General features: G+C 35.5%; 1 protein-coding gene across 5 annotated transcripts in view; it reads right to left on the bottom strand.

Moving 5' to 3' along the window:
• The window catches only part of LOC124635543 (protein goliath-like), a 108,408-nt gene that overhangs the window by 40,804 nt on the left and 44,525 nt on the right, over window positions 1-23,079 (bottom strand). For all 5 annotated transcript variants that reach the window (XM_047171454.1, XM_047171453.1, XM_047171455.1 and 2 more), the window contains exon 2: window positions 14,999-15,685. In XM_047171454.1, coding sequence (XP_047027410.1) covers window positions 14,999-15,196 — 198 coding nt within the window. In that variant the 5' untranslated portion in view covers window positions 15,197-15,685. The remainder of the gene's footprint in view (window positions 1-14,998; window positions 15,686-23,079) is intronic.

Raw genomic sequence — 23,079 nt, 5'->3', positions numbered from 1 at the left:
AAAAGGCCATTCTGATGATGACTTCATCTCTATTTTCTGGGACAAATTACTCTATGTCAAAAGCTTCCATCACTCCACAGCTAAATATTAATAAAATCGGCTAAGGCACTTTCAGAACTAATCAAGCAAACGAAAAAGCCTACATTCACATTAATTATTAAGGATTCCTTTAACAGAACTGTCCTGTGTATCTCAAAGCTAGTTTATCGCGTGACATCGCCTGTCCTCTGGGACTAGAGGCAATACTAAAAGCTACACGATTCCCTAGAGAGAAGCTTATTGTACAACTTCCTTGTTCCAGCTAAAAATACGTACTTTTTACACATAAAACAAAAGAGAATGTTCTAAATAAGGCCAGTTGTTTGGGGAATAAATAAATTAGTTTTTTTTTTTTATATACAAAACTGTTTTGTTGACCTTTTTTTATCTCGGCTGGTATATATGTATGTTTGGAAGTATATTCTGGAATTCGAATTAGTTAGGAAAAAAACAGATTAAGTTATTTTTGAGTTAATTGAAATGTACATTAAATTACAATAGAAGAATTTTTATTGGTTTGTTTATCGAATTCGTATAGATATATATATTTTATATTGGTATATTGGTTTGTTGTTGTTATAATATTTTTGCAACTTCCTTGTATTTAATGCTGCTGAGTTTAATATCACGTTCTGTGATTAACCTAATTTAACGATTTCCTCAAGGTGATTGAACTTTAAATGAATAATTCTGGACCTATATAAATAACATTAACATTTCAACTCAAATCTTAACCAATTTCTATTGAACAACTGACGTTTCACGGTCCCAGTTAATTAAGTCCATGACAAATCTATTATAAGGCCAGTAGTAAAGCTAAAATCGTTCAATACCTTAATACTTAGGTATCGATTGTAAACCGGTTTATAATCGAATACACAATTACTAATACAGATCAAGGCTATGTTTTTGTGTCAATCACATCACTATTGAGTCAGTGCGCTTAGCATTATAACAATAATATGTTATCGCGGCACGTATTGTGAGGAGGTTTCTGTCTCTGGGACCCTAACCACCGGTACCTTGGACCCTGTGCCCGATATCGCTGGCAACCTATTTTTTATATTTTTAAATGTGTTTTTTATTTTTATATTTAATATTTAAAAATGTAATAAATATGTGCAAGAATAAATAAATGAAAAAAAAAATGTTATCGTAATGGAACGAAAAGAAGTAACAGTAAAGAAATAATTACAAATTAATTATCAGCGCGACTATTTTATTGTGACATTGAGATAATTAAACATGAATAAAAGTAATAGATAAACAAATAAAAATGTTTTTTTTTTTTATTATTAATTTACAAAAACGTCGTGGTGGCCTAGTGGGTAAAGGGTCAACCTCAAGTATGAGGGCGCAGGTTCGATCCCAGGTCAGGCAAGTACCAATGCAACTTTTCTAAGTTTGTATGTACTTTCTAAGTATATCTTAGACACCAATGACTGTGTTTCGGATGGCACGTTAAACTGTAGGTCCCGGCTGTCATTGAACATCCTTGGCAGTCGTTACGGGTAGTCGGAAGCCAGTAAGTCTGACACCAGTCTAACCAAGGGGTATCGGGTTGCCCGGGTAACTGGGTTGAGGAGGTCAGATAGGCAGTCGCTTCTTGTAAAGCACTGGTACTCAGCTGAATCCGGTTAGACTGGAAGCCGACCCCAAAATAGTTGGGAAAAAGGCTCGGAGGATGATATTAATTTACAAGTACAATCAACAATACAATTAGTTATAATAAATAAATAATGTTTATTACGAGGTTTATTAAAGGTTGGGATGCTGACCCTAACATAGTCCGGAAAATCCTAGGCAAGTAAAGTATGAAACGGTTAAAGGGTTGAAAGGAAAGTAATGAAGAACCAAATACTAACCACCACTTCTATTGATCGCGTGAAGAAGAAAAATCTCAAAAACTAAGCAGTTGATGACGACTTATAACTACTGATAAGAGTCACGATTTAAGACTCCGATCAATGTTTTAATTGGTTAATCGATACGAAAATAACAATTAAGGATATTACCTTGTTAATTTGATAACACGATTTACGACTCTTTAATTGTATGTTGTTTTTTATTTCAACTCTTTTCTTTTTTCAGCTTTTACGATAAATTAATGGCTTAACTTCCGCGGTATGTAAAGTCCGGTTTTGGATAAGAACCAAAGATAAGTATAAGAAAAGAGTTTTAAAATTAAATTATATCAACCTTTTTGTATTGAGAATTTATTCCAGGTAAAACATTATGTGCCAGTATGTCGTTTTAAATTAACTTTTGGCTACAAAGTGTTCTATTTTCAAACAATGTTTGTTCCTATCTGAAATGCATAGCAACGGTTTTAAAATAATCTTTGTTTTTGTTTACACTTATAAAGTATCAGTGTTTTGATTACATTTATAATGAGTTACATAACTTAAATCCTTGTAAATCTATACAGGTTTTGTTATTCATAGAGCTGGCATATTTATAGAATACATATTAGTTGTAATAATGCAAATATGTTATATAACAGAGTGACCTCTTGTAAATACGCATATTTATATACAAACTGATTAAATAGGCTACTTATATATGTTTATGATATTGTTGTAAATAAACTATTTTCAGATTCGTAACACTAGCGAAAAATATTGCAAAGAAAATGGTGTCTGACGCCATTACGAGTGAAAACGTCAAATATGCAACCATTTGTTTTGATCCGGACAATTCTTCGCGAAATTTCAGAGGAAATGACGTTTTTGGCTGAGATCTGAAGAAATTCTGTCGTAGGAATGTTGGCTGTGATTTTCACATTATTATCATTAAAACAACAAGGTAAACGTATAATTTTTCTACATTATTTTGCACTTATGTTATAGTTATCAGCTGTGACATTTAAGTGCAAAGTACATAATAATATGCTCATTATGTTTTTATGACATAATTTTGTCTCATGGAACGTGGTACAAAGGTCGACTGTTGATCGTCAACGCTTGAGTTTTAATTCCCAGGTAAGGAAAGTGAACTTCTGTGCCATAAATAATTTCTTACTAGCATGGCACGAATTTCTTAGAAAAGACATGAAAGTTTGTACTATAGCTGGCTGGTACAAACGACAACACATCAAACTTTTTGTTTCAGCTGAGGAAAATGCCTGGCGCATACACACACCGCCCAGGGAGAAGGTGAGGTTATGTGGGGCTTGCATCCACTAAAAACCTCAGCTTTTGTGCCGACTTCTGCCTTTTATAGAGGGGCCACGAGGACCAAAGACGACTTTCGTGACCTCTCGGCAGTGGCTGTTCGCCTCCATCTACACAACACATCAACCTACCTCAACCTGCCAAATTTTCTTCAATCAATTTTCAACTTTATCACAATAGTTGAAGGTTAATGTTCGATTACTAAAATTTTACAGATTCCGATAGGTTGAGCTGCTGGCGTCTGTTCATTTCTTTCTATGCCTTATGAAATAATGTACTGTGATATCAGGTAAGGTATGAGAAATGTGTAATTAACTCATAAACCTATTTACGAGCACATTATCTGCTGAATCATATTTATAAGCTACTAAAACTAATATTTATGACAAATACTTAACTCTTCATTTAATGACGATTACTTGAGTAATTTTCCTCGAAATAGGGAAATTACAAACTGATAACTTGTCCATGTTGGAACTTTTTATTTTAAATAATTCCAAATTGCCCCACGTTTATTTAAACATAAATACATAAAAACGATTAAAATCTAGACATTTCCATTTCTCTTAAGTTTTAAAGTTTTTAATGAAATAAACTTAATTTTCATAACAAGATTATGACATTACACCAATTAAAGCATTCCAAACGTAATTAATTTGGCAAAGCAAATATTTTCTGTTCAATTTATTAAGTAATTAGGTACATTGTAAAGCTAATGAATTTCACCTGAACCCGGCCGTACCGACCGTAATTATTAATTGCTGGTCACAATTAACTGTTTTTGATCGTAATAAGTATTTCCTTGAACGAGAATTATGATTTAATCAGTTGTATCAGTAATTAAACGGTTACTAGGTAAACTCGTTTGTTTCTCTATACTAGTCTATACCGATAAAAAGATCAAATCTTTTTGAGAACATTTTTGGAATACTTTTACTGACACATAAAACTTGTACCCATGCACATAATTATACACGTATTTGATATTGAGGATATTTCTAAAGACACCCAAAAACTATCATCCTTATGGATACCATGTGAAATATGGATAAAAGTATTAGCTTATGTGGGTGATACCTGTTTACGGAAGCGCCAAGTATCATATTTCAATACGTATCATGTTCCACGTTACGAAGAAAGCGAGAATAAAAGCGCCATCACCAACAGAGACTAGACACAAAAAACAACGATATGAACTGATATTCTTTTTGATATAAATAACTGAATTCAGGTGTTTGCAGGTTCTTATGTGACTTAAATACGTCCATTTTTGCAAAACCGCTGAGAACTATGGGAGGACCTCAGATAGCCCTAAATCCTCTGTAGGCAGGTTGTACCTCCATAACAAAGAAAAACAAGTGAAGTCTGTTTACTTCAATCAGAAGTGGCACAGGTCTCACAAACCTTGGGTTCTGATGTTTATTCAACAGGCACCACGCCGCATCCGCGATACCATAACCAAATTTAAAATTCAAGACGGACCCAGAATATCTTATGAAATATTGTAGTTGACTGTTAAATGAAGCAACAGCTGATTAAGTTTGATTACACATACAGATCCAAAGAACAATTGATGGGAAATCATCAAGTGACATCTCCCGCTGTGGGTTCAACAGCGTGAGGGAGTGTCAGACTGTTACTGACTAAAACTCATCATGTTCCTTCTTAGGCCTTTTAAGTACCAGGGCCGCGGTAACTCTTTCCAACAATCCCGCAGCCCCGGCAGGCCTTGGCCTTGCTGGGCCCCGCTGGGGTTGCTGACATCTCTTTGAGGAGCGCGTGGTCTGCCGTCTATACAGACGGAGGAACGATGAGCCACCCGAAAACCTTCGGTAAATCTCAAATGTGTATTTGTATTAGTTGTTTGAATAGGGTGTCTAGTCTATACATTTGCAGTAAGTATATTATTTAGTCATTAATATCTGAATCTATCTAACGAGTAACCAAATATCAAAATACTTACATATGACAGTGAGTCATACTTTATCTTTCCTTCGTCCGTGGTCATTGCTTCAACAGAGATATTTATCTAATGCGGAATCATGTATAGTATATAATAAACAATACTTTAAATTACAACTGGCAATATGTTATTAATTTATTATTTTACCTAGTGAAGGTAGGTTAAGTCTTCTAGCACGAGATATTATGTACCTATCTGATTATGACCCCCTATTTCAGGAGGTTCAACGTAAAAAGAATGCGCAGAAAATCAATGCGCAAAAAATACCGACCATGCCAACTTTAGACGATCAGTCTTTAGAGTCTAGGACCTAGGAGTCAGTTAGTAAATAAAATATTTTGAAAAGTATAATGGCTATCTAATGGTACCTATATGATGAATGCTTTCGTTTCAAGACATGGCTTATTGTCAAATAGACGTTTTATAACAGCAATACTGGTAAAACAGCACATAATGATAAACAGTCACTTAGATAAGCACTGTTGATTATAATCTGACTGGTGACATTAGCACTCGAATGACGATATTGAATATAGATTAGAAATTGCAACAATTTTCGTGATAAATAGGATTGATTGCGTTTGAATATAAATACTTTAATCGTTCAGAAATGACTATCTATGTTAGAGAGCAACTTAAAATAACAGACCCTTAATATTTTAAGTAATAGGAAGTCGACTGTTAAACATAGATTTCTCCCACTAATTTTCAAAATGGTTGGAAACCAGTGTCCAGTATAATTTGCAGGTACTTATTTAGAGCATCTTAGAAGATGGTAATGCACTGGTGGATCTAAGCTTCCCATGAACTGTGATTTATAGCCGAGTCCTCAGCTTGACACACCAACTTTTGCCTGCAGCGTTTGGCAGATCGTCATTTGTTCCTCACACATACCATTTCACCTTAACGACTCTAATGACAAGATTATTATTTTAAGGGCTAACATCTTTATTTGAATTTCAAAATCATATTATACGCGACGAAATAATCTTCCTATTCTTTAAGTAAAAGACATATGGGAAAATACTGGTTCTCGGTCATTTAAGATGCGCGTTGCACAAATGGAGATCAACCCCGTTGATAAGTAGCCCTACAAAGAAATACAGAAGAAACTTGTTTAACGGTTATTTATAAGGTCGAGGCTTATAATCTATTCTGCACACGAAAACCATTAAAGCTATACTTTATCTTACTAATGGTGGAAACACTTTAGTTTGTATCATGGAAATTTGTTGCTGTTTTTATCCTAGAAAGTTCTGAATGAATTTCATTGAATCTTAGCAAGAACAATCTCAAAATTATGTCACGTTAACTATCTTGATTTCGTCTGTGACCTTGTATATATCTTGAAGTAACTACGCCTCCAAGGTACCTCCGTCCTTGCATTCATAATTTCCGTGCCAAATTACATCTCAATCGGTTCACCCGTTTTGATAGAAAGCATATCAAACAAGGTCACTCCACCTTCTATCGACACGGGATCTTCGATACCCTTTAAAGTTTAAAGAATGAACTTGTGCCTTTTACAACGACGATCTATCAACTGTTTAGCTATGCATCAAAGATTTATAATGTAATTTATAGCATTTATAAGCGTATGCTATCTAATTATCCTCAATATAACCTTAATAAGTAGTGACTTGCTTACAGTGAATGCTAGATTATCTCGCGACCTGAAAGTGAATCGATGTGTAATGCCCTTATCCGTCATTCTGCTCTATGCTTATTTATCGGACAAGCCTTTGTTTGCAGAATAATAATGTTATATGAATTTATTGAAGGCCTTTAGGACCAATTCCGTATAAAAAATAAATGAATATTGATGTTTCACAAGCAACAAAAGAACATCGAGCGTTTAAATTGAGGCATCTTCAGTAAAGAATTCCAGGACCTCATATGACACATATGACAATCACCTGCCTAGCCTTTTCGCAGGTTATGATCTAAACTCTAACCCAAAAACTATAAAACTATGTACGTAGCTTATGATCTAACCAATTGCAGGACCAGCGTTTTTTGTTCCTCTATAGGCACGGCAAACAAAATTTTTAAATGGTTCTCACGATAGAATAAACGTGATAGATTGATTTTATCGATATGAACCATCTCAACAGAAAACATTTGTACAATATAAAAAACTAAATTAAATAACAATAATGTAAATACCTACTCTTAGTTAATTATCAATCTTTATATTCTGTTAAGAAACATTCTTCTCAAAGTGCTGTCAGTTTTCAGTAAACGTTTCCTTTCACAATAATAAACGCATACGACCTAAGACAAAATAACGTTCTAACATATTCAGTTAAACTGTCTAAAATGTACATAATATTTACATTAATTTTAAAAATTAAAAATAAACTTATATATACAACTTAAAACTAATACATTGCATCAAAAAATTGCTCCTCATCGCTGTCACTGGGTAATGTACCCAGAAGGCTGGTTAAACTGTTGGTCATCTCGGCCATACATTACGTATTGTCTTGCCGTACGAACGTTCACCGTGATCGTAATGTCAAATAGACAATGTTTCCGCTTCCTTATTTGGTCTATGGATAGACAAACGTATAGTTAAACTTTTGTCTATGCTTTGTTTAAACTAAAATTCTGTTTAAGGACATGCAAATATAATGGGTAAAGTATGTTTACTTGTATGATGATTTGTAACTCATCATTTGGATATCATTTTATTTCATCAACAGGGGAGAAAAACACTAATAGGACCTTCCATAACCTCTTGTCGAAATGAGTCAAGAAAATCATTTACTCGCAAGGCAAATCCTGACAGCTCCATGCCAATAAATAGGTAGATATTAATAGGTAAAATGTCTTGACAAGATATTAAGTTAGAACGTTAAGATATCTGTGATTGATAAATGCGTATAAATGAGAGAAAAAAAATGTCCTCGATTGATAAAGCAGTAAGTATTTATTTGATAAAAAATATAATATCTACCGACTGTGTGCAATAGTGAAAGTCAGTTTCTTTCAAGTTCTTATTGGAGTATTTATTTTTTGCACATTTAAGCAATTATCAGAGCATATTTCTATCTTTAAGGTTTCTATCATATTTCCTAATGCTAAACCGTGTACATTGCTACTAACTTTTACAAACAAAATTATTTTGTCCTTAGGTACTTGGCAGAAATGAGTACTATGTATATCCGGAAATGCTTCTGAAAATGAAAATGCTTCATATTCTTGAAAGTACTTACCTAAGTTATTTTTGTAACACAATGAGTATACTTTATGATTAGTAAGTACTGCACATTTAATCAGTATGAATCATAAACCACCGATGATTGTCTAAGTAGCGACAACTATAAAGCTTGCAAAAGGGACCACGCATGCAATTTTGGGTCCTAAGTTACGCTACATAAGGTTCACATTCCTATCAGATGTAACTTTGTTATGAAATGCGTATGAGACGCTACGTATGAATCAGGTACCCGTTTGTTATTTTTAATGGAAACAATACAAATTTTGGTATTTGGTGAGCAATAAATAGCACCGGTTTTAAATCCGTAGCTACTAAAGAATGTCTCAGAACATGCTTTCCTCGAATTCCTCAAAGGATCTTTAAGTCTCACTTTAAGTCTTCTGTTGCAGTAATTTACGTAAGTATATAGAAGAATGTTTCAGCTATTTTTAAAATTGAGTTAGCATTTTCGGTATTCCGCCGTTAGGTAATCAAAGATTAAAACAAATGAAAACGTAACCTTCACAGTAACAGCGTTTTCACATTAGCTGATTTTCCTCTTGATTTTTCCAACAGACATTGTTCATTTCGTACGGGCTCTGTATGGCTTATATGAGCCACAAAAACAATTGACAATTGCTTTGCCGCTCCAAAAGTCTGCTAGTTTTCCTGCGCGCTCCAAAAGTCTGCTAGTCTGAAAGCGCTGTGAAAGCCATAGGATAGTTTATACTGGTGCTTGTAACAGTTTCAAAGCAAAATAACCGGCCATGTAACCAAACGTGCCAAACTGCTGGTTACGGCATAAACAACCGTGATATAACCTTACCGTTCGATATAGCGGTGTTTTCAGAAAGTCTTTGTTCACCGGCTATTATGTATTTATTGTTTGACTGAAACCGTCGCCATTATGACTAATAGCAGGTACTTTTCGGACCTTTTTCTTAAACAATACGCAAGCAAGTACTTTGATAATTGAACAGTTTAGTAAGGTAGCTTCCGTCCGCATCCCATCAGAGCCATTTCGCAGATCCTAATGAAACCAAAGTCATATTTAACACTAAAATATTTTTTCAAAACCAATCTGAGATAAATGTTCAACCAAACTATTCATTCAGCAATATCCAGCATTCAGCGTAGATTTTACATTGACTACATTTAATATGCAGCTATGTATTAATAAATGGAGCGAAAACGGAATAATTAAATTAAGTGTTAAGTCCTTTCCAAATGAAGACGAATGTAATTGGATTACAAGGCCTCAAATTAATTTTAATTAGTGCGTTTTAAATGTAATCTACTGAAGACCTTAGCTGTCGTTTTAGAATTTTCTGGAACTGCATTCAAATTGCAACTTTATGAAGGTCCAATATTTATATAAATTGAAGTTCAAATGACTCATAAAAATATAATAACGCCTACATTCCGATTCGATTGCAATCCAATCTTGCAAAAGGGCAAAAAAATACTGTCGAAGAAAATTGATTTACGACCTACCCCTTTATTTCCCTAAGGAAGCGTACTAAATTAGAATTTCGATTTATACTGAAAATAACACAGAGCGCACCCACTCTATCTGTCGCTAACTTGCAAATAATATTTCAGGTTCAATCATCACGTACTTTACACAGATTTCCAAAAATAGAGGTCATTTTTTTATTTTCTTGGAAAGTATTTTTGAATTACCATCTCTTACTAGAATAGATATTGACAGCACAAACTTTTGCCGTCTACTAATAAATATGTATAATGCTTACTTTATTGGAATATTCTAAAATTAGAACCAAGTAAAAAGCGAGGGCACATAGGCCAATGTTACGCAAATGACTGTCAACTATGAGTTATTTTGGTATTTACTTAAAATAACTTATTGTTTTGTACAACCGTTTAACATTTATTAGGTAGCCCAGAAACGTAAAATGGCACCGGAACGGATCGGAACAAATTGTAACTCGCGTGCCGTGTTAGTTTGTTCCGATTCTAAAATAGCAGTGACTTTCAAATATTCACGCATTTTAAATCTTTTAGGAAGTGAATAGTACTTTAATATTGACTTTAATGTAAATTATACAATCTACGTAATGTTTTTCTTATTTCATTTTACCAATTGGCAATGGACAAAGCCAGTCTTCACGGTTGACACAACAGATTTGAAACAAAATTATTTTCACAATTCTTTGCACTTCTTTTTTCTCGAACTCTTCGATTAAATTACTTATTAAAGGAAAAATCACATTCAAGCAGAGTATTGAAGAGGCAGTTACTGGATTTACCCTCCTTAAATCAAATTCGTAATAATTTTCCTGATCACGGAAATAAACCTAAATGAACGATTTGACAAGACAATAATGATCTTCGTGTCCATTTTTGTTGTAAATACCCTATTATTTTTCCTTTGTCGATATTAATTCAACATCGCTTCAATCGTGTCCTTAACTTCCTTAAGACCCATCAATAATTTGTTTCGTCTCATCATAGCTCTTGTTTTATTTCCACAATGTTCTTATAATATGGTAAAGTCTTGAGATTGTAAACAATGGTGGTTAACAATAACAGTATAAAAGGCAATGGACCTATGCCCTGTTTAAGTTTAGTAATAACAAAGACTAAACTATATTTATTTTATTTCGACACCTGTTATAACAAATATGTACTTCAGTTGCAGTTTTTTGAAAAACTGAGAAATTAATTGGAATGCTCTTTCGACTTAGGTAAACGATTATGAAAAAAACATTTCCTTACGCAATTGAATGCAACTGTAATTTCTAAATGACACAGAACATTTTTCCTTATTGGTACTTAGTTCCACGATCTCATTTTGCAGTCAACAATTAGTTTTACGTATTTTTTTATTCTTTGGTCACACATACGTCATGCCATTACCATCAAACAATAAGAATTTCTCACCGAAACCTTATCTTCTTACTGAAAATCACGTGCCTGATCATTCGTCTCATACAAGACACTGTCAGATACAGTTGCTGCAATTTTCGGACACAAAAAGACACCTCCTGACATTTCATAAAGCCCTGGTACTTCTACTCGACACTTCAATCGGTTATCAGCAAGTAATAAGTTGAAACAATGATGTGATGTAACAAGACCTGCCGAAGTGGGGGAGGGGTGTAACAATCAACTGGTGGACATAACAATATACAATGAGTTTCGACATAACAGCTACTGTTAAAACGCATGCATAATTGTAATTACTGCTACTCGTGTGTGATAACTGAAACGGTTATTTACTGGTGATGTGGTCAATTGAAAAAGGTGAGGTTATGGTACGGGTGTTTGATTTAAGTCTAGTTTAATGTTACAAAATAGTTACTACGCTCCTAGTCCCATGTAAATGGGGAATACTTGGAAAAAGTTAATCTTAACACGTATTAATATTAAAGCTATTCCTACGTGGATGATTTTATAATGCGCGGTGACCTACTTGTGTCTTTTGGAGCGAATGTGCCCTTTACATTACAAACTTAACTTCGCAGTCTGAATTATACATGACTAAAATCCCTTTGAAGCTTAATTAAAATTAATTCACGGTATATAATTATAGGGATGTAATTTGAAACCTTAGAGAAAACATTTCCATTCAAAAAGGTCGGAGTCCTAATTATTCGGCCAGTGGAAAGCATTGAAATGTGAAAGCCAAGTTCGTGAATAAGTTTGATGGACGAGTAAAATTTTGGAGTTATTGAAAGCAACGTACCGAAACCTTATACAGATGGATGTTTACTTTCTTGTTTATAATTAGGGTTCCAGGAAATTATTTGAAAAAGCCGTCGAGTCCGAGAAGCTACAATTTTGTTTCAATAATATAAAACATTTAAACAACTATCTTTAGAAACACGTGTTTTTTTCATTCCTTTGGTCTGAAACTTAACAACTTAAGACCAGACAAGCATAAATTATTCATTTATCCACATTACTGCGCATCGTAAATTTTAGCATGATAGTTAAATCGTGAATTTGAGTATGACCAAATTAAACATGTCTATTCCTAACTTTACACCCAATTGTTAAGTACGGTACTTTTATGACAAGTGCAAATAAACTTCTAAATATCGGCGTAATAACAGATGTCACCTTATTAAAACCAGCAGGTATAGTATATTAGCTCATGACGTAGGAAACAAGCTAATTGTAACATAAATATCTCTTCTGAAGGGGTATTTTACGTTAATGTTTTGGCACGCCTTCTTTATAAATACACTAGAAGGTGTTAGTTGGAAAAACATTCATCAATATTGTGGGTTCCAACCTGACCAAAACCTTATGTAAATAATATTTTATTCGGGACCATTTTTAAATGCGAGTGAAACCACAAAACAAGCAAAAAAAGTATATTATATACATCGAAGTATATCACTTTTCTGCCTATATAGCGTCACTCCAAATTTCGCTTTCTAATTATATCTCTAAATAACGATGGAGATGCGTCGTTCTCAAGCCGGATTGCATGTCATTACGCACTTAAAAATGGATGCATTCCTGAAGACAACTCGTGCGCATTGATTCTTTTTTAAACGCTCGTCGTTAGGCCGGCAATACACGGACCGTTTGAAGCAGTCAGGGGCGACAGCTTCAAGCTGCGATTGCACAGTGAACTGCAGAGTTCTATGGACGCACATACACGAACCCCCCGAGCAGTTGCAACTGATTCGGGCGGTCGCAGCTTGTAGCTGTGATGTCGCCCTGACTGCTAAAAGCGGACCGTGTATTGCCGGCCTAACTGTTGTCAAGTAATTCAGCTTTGCTATGAGCGTGATTTGGGTCAGTATTTTGCTTTATCACAACTGTAAACAACGCGAGCGGTGTTTACGCGAATAACTGTTACTTATCTACGTTTTAATCTTTGCCAGTAAAGGAGTTTATCGTTTTGGCAGACCTTATAGCCTGTTTAGAATTTGTAGGCGTGTTTTGGGTTTTTTGATAATGATAATAAACAATGGCAATATATGATGCTAGCCGATAAATTGCCGATATCATTCGTATGGTTCTAAACGACGTAAAATTTCAAATATACGGCAATACAAATACCACCTCAAAATTAATTAATCAAAAACCAGCTTCGCAATTTTCTCAAATTATCTCTGACACTTAAAAACACGAGACACTTGGCCCTGATAATAAACCGCTTACATACCGCTACGAACACATGTATCCTTAGTCTTTGTGTAATTAATTACATTAATAACGATAATAATTAAAGCCATCTGCGTTATCAGGAAAAGAAAGCAAAACAATGTGCGTCAGATCTGATCTGCGAAATCGGTTCAATAGTCTCGGCCACTTGGCTAGCCTTCGCAAAATTACGTCAATGCAAATTATATGCATTTTTACATCACAAGTGCGCAATTGAAACCTTATCTATGCAAATTGTTAACTTGTGTCATCATTAGTATTTTCAGTCGATAGACAGAATTGGGTTTTGTCAGATAGGCTATCACTCCTTGTAAAGCACTGGTACTCAGCTGCATACGGTTAGACAGGAAGCCGACCCCAACATAGTTGGGGAAAGGTTAGAGAGATGAGTATGAATTGGGCTTGTATTGGCCTGACGATCGTGAAGCGAGTTTTCTGCATTTTAATTTATTATAATTACCTAATCATAAAAAGCCTACATGGCCTACAGACATAATTAATTCGGAATTACTTCAAAGTTCAAAAACTTTCCCATAAAAACATTTTTCTAGAAGTCAACTAGCATACAAATAGGAGTTAAAACCTGTTGTATAAAATAAAAACAAAACACGGTTAAAGGTGTGCAGCTATTAATATGCCATAACAATCTCTGAATAAATTGATCATGTTATTTTGACCAAAAATAGTAAATACCGGTTGAACTTTAGCAAAGAAAATATTGTATGACAAGCTACCTGTTTTCCGCGGTTTCACCCGCGTCCCGCGGAAACTGCTTCCTATACTTAACTGGATAAAATATAGCCTATGTCATCCAGGGACAGCGTATTTATCAAAGTGAAAGAATTTTTCAAATCTGTACAGCAGTTTACGATTTTAGTATAGAACTCTAGATAGTACTTATAGATTACTAGAATAATCTGTGATCACCTTGGTTTTTTTATAGTTTCCTATGAGAAGTGAATAAATTGCAATTATTATGACAATAACCTATTTCATGGAATGTGTGATACTGTGACTATTGGCGACGTGATACAAGTCATAAATTATTATGAATCACATATAGTCAGATTACAATTTATAAATATAATATGATGAAATTGATTTGATCTTATTCTCTCTTTCTTGCTGTGTTCACGACACAGTAGGTACCTTCACAGACTTACTTTAAGAACAAATTCTTTTGGGATAACCACAATAAGATGCAAGAAGTCTAGAAGCCTCGAAAGCCTCACACATATTTATGTCAGGAATAATGGAAGGGGCGATAGTTAATTAACGATGAGACTTATTTAAAAGGACATTGAAAACCCTCGTAAGAAAACATTTCACGACTGAATTCAACAAGTGACGTACAAACAAAAAGTACTTGAGTTTCAATACAAAGAGAACTTCACGATTTGACTTATCGCAAACGATAAGAGACAACCTAATTCTGTCGTCAAATCTTTTGAATAAGCGAAGACAAAGGTCACTCACCTCTGATGTCTCAGTGTACTCCTCTCCATGTTCGTCCTTATACGTGATGTTGATGTTGGCAACTGTGTACGTGTCACTGATGAACCGATCGTCCGTGGGCCCGTACCGCACCGACTCCAGCTCGCTGCCCGGGGTGTGACAACCCACCAGGGCCACCACCCACCCCAGAGCAGCCAAGTGAGACCACAATCCACGCATTTTCACCAAACTATAACAATGTTCCACCACACGCAGCTATGCTTACTCGACCCGTATAACACACTCGCCTAACGGTCGATATGTTTTTAAACATTGGCGAGCGAAACGATATCAGTCGTACACCAGCACTTGAACACGTCTCAGTAGATCCACGACCGTCTACGGTGTGACGTTAAATGAAAACTCGACAAGACTTTATCAGCGTCGCTATCGGTTAACGAAAACAGACGCAATGGATTTAGTTAAGAACACGATAACGTTATCATTCGCGACTTTTAGCACAACACTAGCTTCCTTTGGGAACTCTTTGGTGACACTAAAGTTCTGTTGTTCTGTGGCGTTCCACTTTCAAACGTCGACGTTCTTCTTTTTTATTGGCAAAGGTCAGGATCGTTTCGGCCAATAATGCCGCATTATCTTTCGTTAGCTGTTGTTGTCGAAGTCGACTGCTGCCCCATAACCGGCGAGGAACTTCACAGCATCAGGCAGCTGGAACAATGGAAACATGACGTCAGGCTCGTAGTAAAATAGTAATTCGGTTTATGGTCACGTAGGCAGCAGAGGCGGTGATTTCAATTACTTTGCTTTTATAGGCTACGTACACATGATAAGACGAAGCTTATGTTTAAATTATTGTGTAACTGTGTACAATTAAATTTTACAGTTTGCCAAGTGAACTCGGTGAGGCGTACGGAGAATGTACTTAGATCTAGACTTTTCTTTATTACGAAACGTTGCTTTGGTAATGACAATCATTGTTTTGTGGCATGTTTTGTTTATCCTTATCAAAGGCATTGATAATAATATTGTTTGATGTTTGAACACGATCATTCAGACAGGAATTATCTTTTATCATATTTTTAAGGATAACAATTGTCTCGAAGTTGCTGCGAGTTTTAACACATGTCATAATTTAATTTCGAATTTATGATTCGTGCTAGAATAAAAAAGGATAATTGAATTAATGAATACATGCTATATACAAACAAAAATATAAAGAGTTAAGACTAAACAATGATAAATATAACAGGTCATATACGTAAGTACCCACTTAACTTCCACGTTGATAAACTATCTTCCTTGTTTAAGTCAACAAGAATATTAATTGTTGATTAACGCCCAAAGAAACGAACCATATTATAAATAGCGTTCTTTATTATTATCAAAACAAATGGTGACTGGACTTACATATGTATATGACGAGCGTGGATAAACGAACACTCATTGTTATTTCTTAAAGGAACATAATTATGAACCTAAAAACATTTCTTTTACATTAAAAAACTTAATATTAAAAAATTGTAGCTGCCCTTATAATGCCATAAATAACAAACATTTTTTTTTTATCTGGTTCTCTTTTTTCAAAATAATAACAAACAATACGTTGGCTTTTCACGTTCCTTATTCAAAAAAAGATTTTTCATGACATTCTAAAACTTTTTTGTTCTCGACCTTCTCAATGACAATTTTCAACAAAAACCGTTGAAAATAAGTGGGTCAAAAGGACATTTTATTTATACTTAAAACCTGTAGAACAACTTCTAAAATAAAATCCCGTATTGAGAGATAGTATGGCTGATAATATCGTAGACCGATAGTCAATAGGTATGTAAAGATATTTATTTAATTTATGAGGTCATTGACATCGTGACCACAACGTTAAAAGTATTGACAAATGAATCATGAGAGATAGTATTGTTTTTCATTGTTATTGTAATAAAAGAAGGGATGTATGCTTACACGCAACACTGTTTTATAAATAAATAACAAAATATCCTGGCGGATGAAGGTAAATATCATTGACCGGACTTGGCTAGCCTTGATCTCAGTAGTCTTTTTCATACATACGAGTATCTTCACGGTTATAAGCAAGATATTTGTTTTTATTTTGGCTTGAGAATGTAGTACAATTTACAGTTCTTTCAAAGGAGATTGTATAAATAAAAGTAGTGATATGAAAAATATTCCTTACCATTTCCAGAAATTAATGGTTTTACTTAGTCCTACAAATAAGGGTCTAGTAGGCTTTGTGGAACAATATTGAGGTCAATAACATTGTTAACTTGAACTTCGGAGCAAGTTCAATGCTACTTCCATAGTAAAGTAAGTCTACAAGGGTGGTATTACACTTATCAAAAATCTTGGTCCAATTAAGTATTTATTTATTTAAAAACAGTTTATAGGACAAGAAAAGAAAAAGAATAATCAAGTACAAACGCACAGCTTATTTCTTAAGAAACCTCTTTCAGCAGGCCTGCAGCAGGTAGCAGGCCAGCAGCAGGTTTTCTGAAAACGTTGTCATTGGATTGCCCACGTATATTAATTGCAGACATTTTTATTTAAATTTATTAATATATTAAGGTATGTCAATGTTTCCAGCTGTAATTAACATTTCTTGAATAAGTGAAAGTCGGCGAACAATACTTGAGTGTAACACCAGCCTAAGGGAACTTAGGATTTATAGCCCGAGGCAGGGCACAGGTAATTACTAGAACAAAAAGCCTGCCATTGGCCAAATGCCAGGACATTGCACGGTGAGAAGGTGGGGCAGGTCATTCCACCTCGGCTTTTATGAACTTAGAAATCATTTGTGAGCTTAATTTGATTGGCTGCGTAATTTTTGAGGCCACTTAATTGATTTATTCGTAGAAACGCTATTAGTTTTAAGTGGTATAAATTATAGTGTTTTTGGTAGTTGATTAATTTTGTAGGAGTTATGGTAATACTGTATTAGCTTCTAGAAGAAACAGAAGCTTGGATGGATGGATAGCCTCCTCCGTGACCGGTTTTAGCTCGAAGCATTACTTACCCAGCATGATGCTTGGGTTCAAAGTTTTGAAGACATTATTTACCCTGAATGATCGTTGGGTCAAAGTCGTGGTGGCCTAGTGGGCAAAGAACCAACCTCTCGAGTATGAGGGCGCCAGTTCGATTCCAGGTCAGGCAAGTACCAATGCAACTTTTCTAAGTTTGTATGTACTTTCTAAGTATATCTTAGACACCAATGACTGTGTTTCGGATGGCACGTTAAACTGTAGGTCCCGGCTGTCATTGAACATCCTTGGCAGTCGTTACGGGTAGTCATAAGCCAGTAAGTCTGACACCAGTCTAACCAAGGGGTATCGGGTTGCCCGGGTAACTGGGTTGAGGAGGTCAGATAGGCAGTCGCTTCTTGTAAAGCACTGGTACTCAGCTGAATCCGGTTAGACTGGAAGCCGACCCCAACATAGTTTGGGAAAAGGCTCGGAGGATGATGATGATGATCGTTGGGTCAAAGTTCTAGTATCGAATACCTACCTATGTAAGTCAATATTAAGTTTATAACTGATTTAAAATTAAATCCGAAAATATTTAACAACAAAGTTAAAACAGGTTATTATTTGGTACAAGTTCAACTACCCGTTATAATTTTAATAAAAACTTTTGTCAATTTATACAAAATTCAGCGGCTGTTCAGCAATTATTTGAACAGACCGCTAAACAAATATTTTTTACCTGTATTATAATTTGTTTGCGTTTTTCACGCACATTTCATTTCGGTCTAAAGATCAAGTGTATTGTGATTACGTCAGAGACAGAATAAATGGCGCAGAGGTAATAATTTGAAGCTGTTATAACAAATAATTGTCTCTACAAAGATATAATCATCGGCAAGGATATTGAGCCCTGACCTTCACCTGCGCAGAAGTGATTTATTAGTTTAGCGCAAAGCGATCCCCACTCTTCCGCCGAGAGCTCATTATCCGTGCCGATAACTATACGGCTAAAACCTATAGTATTATATGTAGATATTTTGTGTAGGTCAATTTGTTTTCTGTCCGAACATGGTCTTCATCATTGGTTTAGACATGTTTGTCAAATTGTACTTGGGAACTTTTAGCTGATATATCTCAAGAAGATATTAGGTATACTTTTAATGGAAATTTTGTTGTTGTCTAGCCTAAAAGATAGCAAAAGTAACATAGTGTTATCTCGTCATCGTCCGAGTACAGTGTCCCCAATTGATCACTGATGATACACTAAGCAGGTGCTAATTAAGTAACATTTTTGTTGCATATTGGAAACATATTTGGGAAAGTTTAACCCCTTTATCTCCCTGTAAGAAAGTCATTAAATTATAAAATTGCACAATAATCAATTTATTTTTTAACAACACTGAAACAGTGCGAACACAAAATATTAAATTTTATGAGAGTATTCACATTACTGATAACCTCGATAAGTCGATAAGAATAAATTTTAGTTTCACTGTAAATTGCATTTGAACGATAACTTATATCAACGTTATGCTTGACTTATATTAAAAACATGTATTTTCTCGCCCTCCATCGTTCAAATGACGAGACTTATTCACTTTAAAATTGAAAAGAAGAAAATTGCGATACAAGCAAATCCTTCAGAAACAATACAATAAAGGAAAAAACACCTATTTCAGCCAGGTACGAATTTTACTCCCAGATTCTAAATAGTATACATATACATTTACCAACCTTAAAAAAAAAACATAGAACATTATCGCTCGCTTTCCGCTTCTATAAAAAAAAACTTTGTAGCAAATCGCTAGTGAAAATGCTATAAGGAAGAGTTAGTTTGTTTGAAACTAAAACCAGGCGGATATGTATTTTTGCTATGTATTTTGTTATCAATATATCTAGCAGAAGATAACGCTCTAACGAATCGCTTAGAAGGCTGTTTTTTTTATGTTTAGTGTCCGCAGGGAAAAACGGGACCCTTTTACTACATCACTTTACTTTTTAATACTTGGTTTCCCTTCTATCACTAGCTATGACAGTTAAAATGTTCACATAATGTATGAAAACGTGATTTTTTGGCCACTTTATAGATAAATGACGTACCGTACGGAACCGTTCGTGGGCGAGTCCGACTCGCACTTGGCAGGTTCTTTTAATTCCCAGAAACGGGTAAAAGGAATCGCGGAACAAACTTAGTGTCAGAATACATTGAGCCACAGATTATATAATAGTTACTACGTAACAGATAAATCACTCCATACAAAAAAGTCCATACCTACTGTTATAAGCACCTACAAGTTCCCCAACTACCTACAAATTCCTAGCTGCGTTATAAAATGAACCTTAAAAGCTCGAGCGCTTGATTGTTATTCCAATGCGATAGCGCACAGTTCAGTGACCGCAACCGTGCCGTGGCCGTGTTTAGGGTTGCTTCTTACAATTTATTAATATTTAAGTAGGAAAACAAAGTTACGCTTATTTTAGGATAGCCTTTTTTAAAACTGAGTTTTTAAATAAAAAGTAATATCAAGAATATTTTTATTTAGTTAACTATTGTATTGCCTACTAAAATGGAGTATGGGTACATATTACTAAATATTACCTAATACGTAAGCATAGGTAAGTACTTAATACTTAATTTTTCGAGCACAAGTGCCATACCCCATATGGTACGACTCCGTCGAGTGTTGACACATACCTAAAATTGGTTTCTGCGTAGCGACACGCGTAATGTTCCGAGTCGTCATTAAGTTGGACCAGAACTATACCTACTTACACTCGAGATGTGTTTTGAGCTACAAAACTCACAATACAGTTCATATGACTAAGTAGGTATCTAAAGTAAAATAAGTACCTGATGATCTCTGTCGTTAAAAACATAAAGTAGATAAGTATTAATTTACTTAATAAAATAGAATTACTAGATAAGTTCATAAATATAAAATGTTTCTAAATCTTACAATAGTCGCATATAAACCAACACAACTCAAAATAATCCATCAGTTTGTTAGGTAGCTTAAAAAACTTAATAAAAACCCACAGCATAACATGCCACAAAATAAAAATAATAATATTGGAACGCGCGCGGCGCGTGTGACTGTTGAAAGCCCTGAGCCGCGTGGGGCTACCGGTAACCCAGCGAGCGGTAGGCATTTATCGCGCGCAAGTACGTCGAGTGACAGAGGCCTGATTGAGCGAAGTGATTCACGGAAATTGTGGGATGCAAGAGCTTTGAAAGTGACGACATTTTTATAGTAGCCTGTTATACAAGCTGTTGATCTGCATCCGTGCCATAGTCAAGGAGGTTAAAATTAAATACGTAAATAATCGATTTGAATTACGGTAGGTGGGAAAAAGCTAATATGCGCTGCTTTTTTTGATGTTGTAATTTCATGGTATTTCAGAATTTAGCCCACGGTTAAACACAAATCATAACAGAATTGCCCCGCGGCCACAGTGTGTGCGTGATGGCAGCTATGTGTGCGTAGACAGAGAAAACTAATGTCTACGTGTGTGCGTGAGTGTCGATGTGTGAGTGTCTTATCTACGACATGACAGCGCGAGCGCGCGAGCGAGCGAGACCGAGTGATACGCGATAGCAATCATTTTACCTAAAGTTTCGAAAATCACCTTCATTATTGTCATTAACTTCGTTTTACTTTACTTACTAATTTTTGAGCATAAATTTAACACAGATATCTTATTAACTACAGTAATAAGCAATACTAGTGCGCGAAAGAAAGTTCACTAACATGTTAACAGCTGATTGATAAAATGTTCGTTTTGCTTTATCTTTCAGCATAAAGTTTTCGCAGTGATTTAGTTTTTATTTTTGAATTAAATTGGTTAATAATTAGAAATTTTGCTTCCTTCTTAACGGTCTTAGGACCTTGGAACACGGAAATCTTATTAATGACGTAATACTAGTGCGCTAAAGGAAAGTTCACTGACCTGTTAACAGCTGATTGATAACATTTTTGGTTTGCTTTAACATTCAGCGTAAAGATTTCGTAGTAATTTTGTTTTTACTTTTCGATTAAATTGGTGAAAGATGTGTTAGTTAAGTGTAGGCACGAGGTGATTCTTTCGGCTCGTAGGTATTATTGGCGTGGTTAAGAAATCAACTTATTTACACTAATAAAATTGATTAAGCTGACTACGTATTTACAAAATGTACAAATAAATAAATTACCTAGTTTAGTTACCCGGAGGTACTGTTCAAAGCTGTCACCTTCACACTCTTGGCACAATCGAGCACGACGAAGTAGCTGGTTGTCCTTCAGCTAACATAACACTATCACATTCGTTTTTAATGTGTCGAAAGCACTAAGTTAACGGTCCTAACACATAAGTCTGTCACATGACCAGCATGACCCTCCGTGATGAGGGTTCCCGGTCGGTAAACATTTCCCGGAACATAGGTAGGTATGTACGGCTGTCATTGCACATCCTTGGCAGTCGTAACGGGTAGTCAGAAGCCAGTAAGTCTGACACCAGTCTAACCAAGGGGTATCGGGTTGCCCGGGTAACTGGGTTGAGGAGGTCAGATAGGCAGTCGCTTCTTGTAAAGCACTGGTACTCAGCTGAATCCGGTTAGACTGGAAGCCGACCCCAACATGATTGGGAAAAGGCTCGGAGGATGGATGGCTGTTAGTACACTGTTGTCACTGATCGCATACAGGCGGACCATCGCCACCAACTCGTGTTCGTGTAGTTTTCCGTCATCTCGCACTTTGTACCTACACGTCGCGGAATTCAAAGCGCACGTACGCAGCAGCGGCGGCGACATCAAACACACTGCTTGCCGTCGGCGCTTGTTTGTTCCGGCTTCAAGGGCACGCGGGGAGCGGCGAGGCGAGTGTGTGGGAGTACTCGCACTGTGATTGGGTGAATTTGGGTAGGCTGGATGATCTACGATTTTTATTGAACGATCGTTGCGTATGCTTTGTGCATGTATCGTTTGCGTTTGTGTGAGTGCGCAGCGCGGTAGTAAGGCTAGTAACACACGCGCCGAATTAAAGTACGGCTGGGTTACACTGACGGATATACGTAAATAAGAAAAAAACATGAAAAAATTACCTACCCATTTTTTCGTTGATTTGGGTCGAGAATCATTAGCATATTTACGTC

The sequence above is a fragment of the Helicoverpa zea genome, chromosome 13 (genome assembly GCF_022581195.2).
Source record: "Helicoverpa zea isolate HzStark_Cry1AcR chromosome 13, ilHelZeax1.1, whole genome shotgun sequence".
Lineage (NCBI taxonomy): Eukaryota > Metazoa > Arthropoda > Insecta > Lepidoptera > Noctuidae > Helicoverpa > Helicoverpa zea.
Note: the sequence above shows the minus strand (reverse complement) of the source record. Positions and strands in the feature narration are given on the sequence as shown.